Source organism: Daphnia magna, linkage group LG4 (assembly GCF_020631705.1).
Source record: "Daphnia magna isolate NIES linkage group LG4, ASM2063170v1.1, whole genome shotgun sequence".
NCBI lineage: Eukaryota > Metazoa > Arthropoda > Branchiopoda > Diplostraca > Daphniidae > Daphnia > Daphnia magna.
The window spans coordinates 11,981,852-11,992,763 of record NC_059185.1 but is presented as its reverse complement, the minus strand read 5'-3'; the positions used below and the strand labels follow the sequence as shown (position 1 = coordinate 11,992,763).

The 10,912-nt window shown below is 42.6% G+C and overlaps 2 protein-coding genes across 2 annotated transcripts; one reads left to right on the top strand and one right to left on the bottom strand.

The window, feature by feature from the left end:
- Positions 1 to 115: 115 nt before the first annotated feature.
- LOC116920206 lies at positions 116 to 6,521 on the top strand. The gene is made up of 12 exons (XM_045172651.1): positions 116 to 2,620; positions 2,694 to 3,028; positions 3,092 to 3,272; positions 3,353 to 3,563; positions 3,652 to 3,721; positions 3,821 to 3,970; positions 4,063 to 4,205; positions 4,463 to 4,663; positions 4,732 to 5,444; positions 5,536 to 5,752; positions 5,829 to 6,102; positions 6,234 to 6,521. The coding sequence occupies exons 1-12, from the start codon at positions 2,580 to 2,582 to the stop codon at positions 6,380 to 6,382; spliced, it is 2,685 nt and encodes an 894-aa protein (XP_045028586.1). The 5' UTR covers positions 116 to 2,579; the 3' UTR covers positions 6,383 to 6,521.
- Positions 6,522 to 8,706: 2,185 nt separating this feature from the next.
- LOC116920254 (succinate-semialdehyde dehydrogenase, mitochondrial) lies at positions 8,707 to 10,892 on the bottom strand. The gene is made up of 6 exons (XM_032926410.2): positions 10,595 to 10,892; positions 10,171 to 10,528; positions 10,059 to 10,111; positions 9,680 to 9,992; positions 9,129 to 9,624; positions 8,707 to 9,055 (listed from the first exon to the last, which is right to left on the bottom strand). Exons 1-6 carry the CDS (start codon positions 10,610 to 10,612, stop codon positions 8,785 to 8,787), a joined length of 1,509 nt encoding a protein of 502 aa, XP_032782301.2. The 5' UTR covers positions 10,613 to 10,892; the 3' UTR covers positions 8,707 to 8,784.
- Between the last annotated feature and the right edge of the window lie 20 nt (positions 10,893 to 10,912).

Below are 10,912 nucleotides of genomic sequence, written 5' to 3'. Positions count from 1 at the left end.
CAACTTATTACCAGCTCCCCCCCACACACACACTTGCGATGGATGGATGGATGGGATGATGATGAAGATGACGGATGAAAAGCAAAAAAAAAAAAAAAAACTCAAAGGAAACAGGAAACGGCCACATCCTAAAAAGGCCACGCCCCACTCTCTCATTTAGGCCGCTTTTCTAACGAGAAGCGTCAGACTTTTAGGCCGACGTTCTACTCACGTTTTTATTTCTCTAAATCTTTTCACGATGCATTTGAAAAAAAACAAAACTGAGAGACCAGCACAAGCTCAGGTAAAATCAATAATGGCCGCAGAGAGCTTCGTCAGCTGTGTGTGTGTGAACCAAATAACTGAAACTATAGTGGGCGTTATTATGAAAGCAAAGTTCATCGTTCGCTTTTCCAACTGATGACTTAAAAGCCTTTTAATCGAACGTTTTATTCTGACCACAACAAAAACACATTCATGACGCAAGATTTTTTTTTTTTTTATTGACCATCGATTAGCACGTACTCGGTTTTCATTTCTTATGGGGGAGACCCCCACACACACACACACACAAAATGCAACAAAACGATTTAAACTTTTGTGTGTGTGAAGGTGGCCCTAAGGCCAAAGCAACCCCATGAAAATGGAAGAGACCGAAAAATGTGGGGGACCCTTATAATTTTTATGGAAGCACGGTTGGGTTTACCTGCGCCCGTTTCGAAATAACCCCCCTCGGTCATCCGGCCCGTATTTCTTTTTCGTCTTTGCTTTCGCTCATTCCTCCTACCTCCCCCTTCTCTTACCACACTATACGTCTATATAACCTTCCCTTCTTCTTCGTCTTTCGGTCGTAACCGATGATCACCCGCCCGCGAGCGGCCCGCGGCTGCGTTTTCCTGTGTGTGTGTGCCCCCGACCATTTCCAATGGGGGAGAGAGAGAAAGGGGAGGGAGGGGACGTTTTTTCTTTTCGAGTCAACGTGACCGTGTCCAGTCAACCGTTCATAACTGCATTTCTTTTGCTCTCTCTGTTAAAAGAAATGTCAAGAGCGAAGATTGTAATCTTTACATTTCCCCTTCTCTGAGTTTAAAAGAGGGGAATAGTATAGTGGTTGTAGTTACATTTATATGTATGCGAATAGCTTTTTATAGTTGATGATCAGGCACAGGAGGACTGCATAACTCACGGTCGGCCATTGGCCACCGGTTTGAAGTTGAACAGTTTCGAGTCAGAAAAACCCATCAAAGTCCAGGCAACAAACCGACCAAACTTAAAGCTCAGTTATTTGTGCTATTGCAACATTATTCACCTTGAGTTTTTATGTGTGTGACCAGTAACTATACACACACATCGACGAGAGTTTAGAACACGCCCGCGGCCCGGGCTTTTCATGCTCATTTTCTCTCTCTTCTTCGTCTTCTTCTTAGTCCTCTTCTAACGCACGCCGCCCTCTATTTCCCTCCCTCTTCTTTTTTCTCCATCCCCATCGCCCTTCTTTTGCCTTCACGACGAGTATAGTTAAGGGCCCGCCACCATCACGATAGCCAAGGTCGTGCCAGAGTCACTCTTAGCCTGTGTGTGTTAGTGCGGATTGCGTTAGTGTTTTGTTTCTTCGTCTTCTTTGCTTCTCTCTCCCCCCTCTCTCTAACCCCGGACGCTAATATTATTTTATCACCGCCATTAAAAAAAAAGAAAAAAAAAAAAAAGAGGATGAAAGAGAAGAAAATAAGAAAAGAGAAACATTAAAAACCATATGTAATGTTTCGTCCGAGGCCATTAGATTTCAAACGGCGAAATCTATCAAAAAATATGGTTTGAAATGTTTTACGTATTTTTCAAACAGACGAGAGCAAGGTAGTCGTGCACAAAGCAATATACATACTACACATATCTTTGAGAAGTATCTTGAAACATTTTGGGGTTTTATTTTTTCGCGTATATCCCCATCGTCTTGTAGCTGTTTAGTAAAGAAGCAATCCCCCCTCTCGAAAACGAAAGAAAAAAAACCAGTCTGACGCGCCGAGAGCTCAGGCCAGCTAGGGGAGGAGCCAAGTTGTTTGATGCCAAGTGCAAGGGAGAGCTGTGTGTTGCTAGAGAGCCGAGAGAAAGTTGCGTTGTACTTTCAGCACTGAGTAGATGAACTGAAAAGCTCAGCTGCTGATGGTTTGTGTGTGTGTCTGCGTGTGTGTTGTGTGTGTGTATCGTTAATATTGGAGTAAGAGCGACGAACTACCCACCCCTCAACTACTCTATCGATAGTGGCTCTATTTTTTATCCATAGTTTGGTGTTGACATGTTGGCTAGTCCGGATCACCTTCCGTCAAAGTATAGGAGCACAGCAGTGGGGACTTGATTTTTCAAGCAGCCATACACACACAAAAAAGTCCCATCACACACGAAAACAAAATGAAGAACGATTGCAGCCCGAAAGATCGCGCCTCTTCGGCTTCGAGAGCTTTGTGGTCAAAAGTTTGAAACTCGAGCGTCCTGTGATTTTTCGAACCCCCATCTTGGATATATATATTTCAGTGTGCATCGTCTGTTTTGTTCGTCGCGTTAAAAACGGCCTTTTCGTTTTGTTAAACCAAAGATTGGATATCATGGCTGCCCAGGAGGCCCTTCATGGGCTCCACAACACTCCGTAAGTTTTCATTTTCATTTATTACTTCTATTTGCAGCTCTCATGTGAGCAACTCTTCCATTTGCTTGAACAGTTATGTGAAAAATGAACCAATGGGCAACAATGGGTACGACTACAACTACGCCATCAATGAAGGACCCTATGCCAATCATCATTACAACCCGTACATGCACTATGGAGAACCTCAGCATACTTATGATCACCTGGCTTCTCATCACCAACACTATGCTCATCATCAAAATGGACCTGGCCCCGAAAACCACCACCATCCCGTTCACTATCCACAGCCACAGATCCCAAACCCTCACATGAATCAGCATCATCATCCACATCATTATGGGCACGGGATGGATGGAGGAATGAGCCTTAATCCTCCATCTCACTACAACATGATGCCATCGAACCCAGGTAGGATCAAACATTTTGTTATTACATGACTGTTTGTTTCATTTTATCAACACATCTTTCTAGCCGGTCCAATGTACAAAGAAGAATCTACAGAAGATCCCTATAGTTTTGTTGATGAAGAAACAGGAGCACATCGAATTGCAGCAGCACCTGCTGCCAATTCAGTCAAAGCTGAACCCAATGCTGTTCCCGTGCCAAAAAAACGTGGTCGAAAGAAGAAAATTCTACCAGAATCAACACATAGGTATTTACTTAAAATATGTTTTGCTTATTCATCAACATTAGATTAAAAGTCAACGTGATTCCTTTCTCTTTTGGTCACAGGGACGTTGATCCACAACCGCCAATGACAATGGACAGCATTCTCCCGGTCGGTGCTGACGCCGCCGACGGGCAGCCAGGCAAGCGGAAGTACACCAAATCTGAACATTACAAACAGAGGCGAAGACATGACCGATTCAACGGCATGACTGAGGAGGAAGTTCGGTCTAGAACTCTCCCAGATCATCTGGCCTCCAACTTGGATGTCGTTATTGTAAGTCATTAACGACATAGCCATTAGATTTAGTTTTTTATGCGTACCATTCAAATGAACTCATCATTCCTTATTTGTGTGACATTAGATTGGAATAAATCCAGGCCTTTTTGCTGCATATAAAGGACATCATTACGCGGGACCGGGAAACCATTTCTGTAAATAATAAAAACAAAATTACAGTTTCATTTTCATTTCATGTTTTTTTTTATTAACGCACTTAAACGTCTCTTTAAAAAAAAATTATTATTATGCAGGGAAGTGCCTGTATCTAGCCGGCCTTGTTCCGGAACCGATGACGGCTGATGATGACTTTAAACTTATGCATTTCGGCATTGGATTCACTAATATGGTAGCCCGAGCTACAAAGGGTAGCGCCGATCTGACGCGAAAAGAAATCCGAGAAGGTACTTCATTTCGGCTCTAAATCTTTTTAAATATCTTTCATCATAAAAAAAAAAAGGCAGAAAATTATAATTTATGTCTTCACGCTTTGTAGGCGGCCGGATATTACTGGAAAAGTTACAACAGTACCGGCCAAAGATTGCCGTCTTTAACGGCAAAGGTATCTACGAAGTCTTTAGTGGCAAAAAGGAGTTCACCTTCGGCAAGCAGCCTGAATGTATTGACGGAACGAATACAGTGAGTTTGTTAGCCCAACCGTGAAAAAAGAGGAGAACAAGAACTTTCCCGTTTTCCTTTATCAGATTATATACCCTCCCTTCCCTTTCTGCGTACCCCCGCTGCCACTTTTACAACAAGACGCAAAAAAAAAAAAAAAAGTTTTGACCCGTTCCAACTCATCCCTTGTTGCAAAGTCGATCGTATGTGCTGTACACTAACTAGATTAACTTGATAACGGTTTCGTCTTTTCTGTCTGTTCCCTCTCTTTTCACTAGTTCATTTGGGTGATGCCGTCTTCGAGTGCCCGATGCGCTCAACTGCCCAGAGCCATGGACAAGGTGCCGTTTTACTCTGCGCTAAAGAAGTTCCGCGACTACCTCAACGGCCTCATTCCCGAAATCGACGAGAATGAGGTGATCTTCAACGACCCGAAAATTCGCGCGGCTGATGACGGAACGGAAATTAGCGAACATTTAAAAGGTTTTTTTTTTTGTTTGAGATGAACGCCATTTGAAAATGGAAATGAATTTTTGATTTTGATTAGTTGATTCCTCTATCGTCGGATGATCTGCCGGCCCTAGTGGGCGCTAGCGAGTTCTCAGCCGATTCTGAACACCCGCATCAACCATCCCAGCAACAGAATCTCCCTGCCTTGCTTCCCATCGATGATGGATTGGCTGGGCAGTTACCGGTAAAAAAGAAACGCGGTCGGCCCAAGAAAATCCGGACGGACGGATCAACTCCCATCCCGGTGAAACAGTCGAATGTCTTGGCTGTACAAGCGTCGTCCAGTTCGTCTTCTGCCATGAACGGGGCGGACTTTGTGAACGGCCAACCGCCAAAGAAGAAACGCGGCCGACCGAAAAAGATTCGGACGGATGAAGTCCGTCCGGTGCCGCAAATGATGGACGCCAATGGCGGATTGAGCAATTCGTTTGGCGGAGGCGGCGGGAGCAGTAGCTCGAGTCACTCTCACATGGACAATAATCGTGGGCCACAATCACCTGCTCCGGCCAGTTACAACATGGCCGGTCATTCGTTTGTCAATAATCAACCCAGTGTAATCAATCATCCGTCATCATCATCCTCCACCTCCAGTCAGCAACTTTCTCATGCTCTGGACTATTATGGCCGAGCGTCCAGCAATGTCGGAGGACCATTATCAGGACTGTGTAATGACATGTCTCCTCATCCATCCACATCATCAACACCTCAACCGGCCACGTCATCACCTCGTCAATTGGAATTCGATCCCGGGTAAAAAAAAAATTGGACAGTTTTTTTTGTTGTTTTTGTTTGAAGTTGTTTTGATTTTCAAAGTTAAATGACTATCATTTCCTGCAAACAGGATGAGAGAAGGCCACCCGAAAACGGAGCACAGAGCCACGCCAGCGGAACTGAATGGCGATTCGAGGCATCATCCAATCACTTCGCCTGGCGGTAACAAATCAGTGGAGCAGCACCACCCACCAGCACCTCCCAGGAGTCATCCAGGAACTCCGCAGCCCATGGCTTATAGACCTACTCCGCCGGCTGCCCCTTATCATGTCCCCAATCAAGTAAAGGTCATTTCGTGTCAACGTCGTTGTTCATTTTTATTGTTTTTCTAAACTTTTTTTCGTTTTAAATTTGTTTTTACAGGATGTTGCAAGTAAGAGCTTATCAGGTCTGGAATCGTTGGTTGACCAAATTCCAAACATGGCCGAAGGAGAACAGCAACAACAGCCGCAACATCAACAACACCAAAACGGCCTACATGGGCAGCAGCCCGTAGTCGTTTCAACGAGCTTCGGGCATTACAGTACGGCCCCTACGCAGCCAAGTTTCTCTTATCCTTCAACGTCATTCGGCCATTACGCGCCACACTACACTACCCCCAGTGGAGGATCGTTTCCTCCCAACCTCTATAATCCAGGTACTAAATAAATATAATATGCATATCACGTCGTCTCGAATTGCATTTCGTTGCTGATTAGTCCACGATGTGATGTAATCTTATTTTCCGTTTTTCCGAATTCATTTTTCCTTTCCCCGAAATGGTGTCAGGTGCCCAAGAATCAGTTTTCAATAGGACGGGGACAGTGTCGTATCCGATGTCGTTTCAAACGTCTCAAATGAACGGTCGGAGTCCTGCCATGGCTGCTGGCTTTCCATACTCTAGTTACGGCCAGACGTACCTCTCTTCCACCGCATAGTGGGGCGCCATCTGGTTTCTCTCCCTACAATCCGCCAGGATCTGCAGCAGCTCTCGGTTTCCACCCGAGCACTTCTTATGCCTACGGCACTTCCTACGCCCCTTCCTACACCACCACTCAAGCGGCCAGCTACCTCAACGCAGCAGCTGCCAACCATCAAACGTTGGATGGGCGAGGAGGACCAAAAGATGAACGAACAACAGATTCGGCTACATTCGGTGGGTACTAAGATAATTCGTTTCGAAGCCACTACTGGAAAATCGTTCTCTTTAAAAAAACAAAACAAAACAAAACAAACAACTCTAAAATTATACATAGAGTCCAGCATCAGGGTGTTATATTATTATTCCCCTCTAATCTTTGATCAAGGAACGGCAATAATCGATCGTGTCCCTTTCATTTCATTCTCCCCCGACCCATCCCATATTTCGATGCTCAAATCCTCCCCCGATGTAAACGTTTTTTTTGTGTTTTTTTTGGCACTTTTTATGGACATATCAGTTTGTTTTCCTCCCCCTTGAAATCACTCCAAATTCAGCCGTTTTACTACTTACTATATTTTTATTTTATTATTATTATTATTAATTTTCTTTATAACTCAGCTAATCCTTTACCTACAAACTCCGGTAAGGATTGATCTCAAATTCCCCTTTGAAAAAAAAAAAGTTTTCATTCTATTTTGGAAAACCGAGCAAAAAGAAGAAAAAAAAAAATGCAGCGATTCCCAGCTCTTGACTTCGTGAAGAAAAACTGTACAATCTCAGTATTATGAGCTTAAGAAGAAAAAAAAAAATCATCAGATTTTGTTTTTCCATTTACGATCATCATCACATAATTTTTTTTTTTTCGTGGGAGGGGGATGAAAGACATCCGTGAGTTGAATCACGATGTTTTTATACGGTCTCTATAAAATTAATTTTCCCTCTATCTTTCCGTCTGTTTATCCCTTCCCGGTGCTATTAGCTTTCACGTGGACTGCGAAAAAAAGAAAGAAGATTTTGAAATGCGTGAACAATTTTTTACCAAGTTCACGCCATTCACTCACGCAAATTTTTCTTTCCTTCTTTGGGCCGTCACATTGTGAAATTGTCCATCACGTGAGAGAAAACTGATCTACGTAATAGCGAGTGCCCTCACTTTTTTTATAGACACCCCCCCTTTTTTTTTTCAAGTCCGTGACGAATCTTCAGAAATGAAATCCCCATCAACTTTTTTTTGGGATTGAAACCTTCCGTTTTCACGTTTTTTTTTTTTTATTAAAAAGAGACGGATGGGTACATTTATTTATATATATACATACATAGGATTTATGTATATATATATACGCACGCTGTTAAAGAAAAAAAAACGATCCTTGTGCCAAGCTTCCTTCTATCGATTTCTATACAGACTCTGTTACCCCTCCCCACCGTTTGTGAGAAGAAGAAAGTAAAAAAAAAAAAAAAAAAAAAAGATCCTCTCGAGGATGACACAATAAGCTCAACCATGGATTGGACTGTTTTTATTTTTGTTTTTATTTTTTTTTCAAGTTGGATTCGTTCTCTTCTGCCCGTTCTTTTGTTCCGTTTGTTGATCCCCTTGTCAAAGTTAGGAAATCCCCTCATCCCACTTTTGCGTTTGGATAGAGTGAAAAAAGAAAGCAAAACTTGTCAAACTAAATAAATTGAAACATTTCAGAGTTGAGCCGTATAAATGTATCAGACTTGCAACAAAAAAAGTTAAGTATAATACCTCAAACTTCTAATTGGGCCGAAAAAACTTGTTTTCCCTGTTTCTCAAGACGGGTGTTCCTGCGTTAAAATTTTTAAAAAAATAAATCCTTGCCCCTTTTTTTTTTTAATACTAATGGAATTTCTAAATAGCGAACACATTTGCCAATTGTTTCAGAGCATTTTCGAATTAAGGGAAAGCCGGGGCGAAATAGAAAAAGAGAAATGATCACAAGCTTATATATCGATTTGATGCCACACATATTTCTTATGTTCGCCTTTGTTTGTTGTTTTTTTTTTTTCCTTCTAAATATTGTTGGTATATATGATTGCGTCCCACTCTTATTTCCCCCCTCCTATTGTCCAATAAATCCCCTCTCATCACTATTGTTGTTGTGTTGCATTTCGACACTTTCCTCCTCCAACGTCTCTCTCTCTCTCTCTTTTACTGTTGTATGATACACACTTATTATTAATAATCCCTTATTACTTTGAATGGAAGTGTTGTTGTGTATGAAAATCTTTTTTTGATAAACGGCCCCCGGTTTAAAAGAAAAGAAACTACAACATAAAAAAAAAAAAAGTACATTAATAAACTTGTATACCCACGTAAAATTTAGATGATTTTGAATTTTTATTCACATTAACAAGGAAGACATTTGCTTTTTTAAAAATTCTGGGTTTTGGAAACATTTAATTTTGCAATCCACCGAAGCAGACGTATTTAGTGTGCACGTAATCATCCACACCGTGACGGGAACCTTCGCGTCCGAATCCAGATTCTTTGACGCCACCAAATGGCGCTTCAGCTGCGGAAATGAGACCTTCATTGACGCCCACCATGCCAGACTCGAGGCGTTTCGCTACTCGCCACACCTGAGCGTAATCGTTGCTGTAGAAATAGTTGGCCAATCCTCGTCTCGTGCTATTGGCTATGGTTACAGCTTCGTCTTCAGAGTAAAATCTGAAACATGTCAAACAAAAAATCAGGATGAAATTGGTCTGAAATGAGAACAATCTGATGCTAGAAAAAATACTTGTAGAGCGGACAAATTGGGCCGAAAATTTCTTCGTTATAAATTTTCATGTCCTCGGTGATGTTGGATAGTACAGTCGGCTGATAGAAGCGGCCTTTCAGCGTAGGGTGAATTCCACCACCAGAGACAACACGAGCTCCTTTGCTGACAGCGTCTTTAACTATACCATCGACTTTTTGGAATTGTTGTTCGTTAATAAGAGGCCCTTGATTAACGGCAGGGTCAAAGCCATCGCCAGAGACTAGTTGGGTCTTTACAGCTGTGGCTAGCATTGAGGAAAACTTGTCGAAAACAGATTCATGGACAAGTACACGGTTGGTAGCTACGCAGGCCTGTCCAGCATTTCGGAATTTGGAACCCATCACACCTTGGACGGCCCGTGATAGATCGGCAGTTGGAAAAATTATGTAGGATGCGTTTCCACCGAGCTCCAGTCCAAGCCGTTTGACCGTATTGGCGCACTGCTGGTAAAGTATTTTACCAACAGCAGTTGATCCTTGAATATTGAAAAACTTAGACTCAGAGTGGATTTAAGACATTTGGAAAAATACCTGTAAAGGAAATTCCAGCCACTTGAGGACTAGCACAAAGAGCTTGACCGATGGGTCCGGCTTGGGATCGTGAAGATGTAACGACATTGAAAGTTCCAGCTGGAAAGCCGGCTTTTTCTACCAAGGCAGCCAATGCCAATGCGGAAAACGGTGTGTCTTCGGCGGGTCTTGCTACACAAACGCATCCAGCAGCAAGGGCAGCTGCCGCTTTACGAACAAGCATTGCCAAAGGAAAATTCCATGGAGTGATGAAGCCAACGACGCCAATCGGTTCTTTCAAAACTACTAGCTCCCTCGTATTGTTAGGTGGCGCCTAGAAACAGAAACATTTTAATGGTTATGACTCGAATTTTGATTTTTCTGAGCTTCAGTTCTATACTAAAACTTCTCCATAAATTCGTTTGGCCTCTTCAGCATACCATTCCAGATAGCCTGTATGAAAGACAGATGGATGGAGCAGTTGACAATGCAATGTAGAACTCTGTAATTACCTGCAGAATACATGACTTCTGCCTTAGCTTCTGCTAAAGGCTTGCCACATTCAGCAGTGATGAGTTTGGCAAGATCATCACTATGGGAGTTGACTAATTTGAGCAAGCTTTTTAGCTTTATTCCTTTTTCTTTGGCTGGCAAATCTGCCCACATGTTAAAACTGCCACTGGCAACTTTAATTGCCTTCTCTGCATCCTCGGGGGTGGAATCTTGGGCTATGCCGATGACTTTGTCATTGACAGGATTTGTTACTTGGAATGTTTTCCCCGAAGAAGCTGCAACCCATTCTCCTCCAATGAAGTTTTTATCTCTTAAAAGACTGAAATATCGGCAACCCACTGGCCGACTTCCACTGCACTGTAGATGGAATGCATAATAAGTACATTAGTGTATTGGCAAGAAAGAGAAAAATGTCATACATACTCTTGCAAAGTTTAGCATTTTTGCCTTGTTTTCGTTTATTTGAGATTGTCTGCGTTGGGCTCCGGTGAGCAGCTATGCTTAGTGATGACAAGTCATGAAAACCACCAATCACGGGGCAAGGGACTATGCCTGTTTCGAATGTTTATTTTGGAAATCGATAGAACGCAATGAAAAACAAGATAACTAAAGATAAGAAGGTGGATTGTCGACGGTTTGTAAACAATAGAAGTTAAGCGATTACATAGACCGCCTTTCCTTGTCACCTTGAGCGTGCAGCCAGCGCTAAGATGCTGAAATACAAAACTATGTTTTCTAGCA

Coding starts and splice junctions, on each gene's coding strand:
- LOC116920254 (XM_032926410.2), bottom strand. Junction 10,112..10,170: donor AGAAGTCATGTATTCTGCAG/GTAATTACAGAG, acceptor TCTTTCATACAG/GCTATCTGGAATGGTATGCT. Junction 9,625..9,679: donor GGCTGGAATTTCCTTTACAG/GTATTTTTCCAA, acceptor TCAATATTCAAG/GATCAACTGCTGTTGGTAAA.
- LOC116920206 (XM_045172651.1), top strand. CDS start 2,580: ATGGCTGCCCAGGAGGCCCTTCATGGGCTCCACAACACTCC. Junction 4,664..4,731: donor CGGAAATTAGCGAACATTTA/AAAGGTTTTTTT, acceptor GATTTTGATTAG/TTGATTCCTCTATCGTCGGA. Junction 5,445..5,535: donor CAATTGGAATTCGATCCCGG/GTAAAAAAAAAA, acceptor TCCTGCAAACAG/GATGAGAGAAGGCCACCCGA.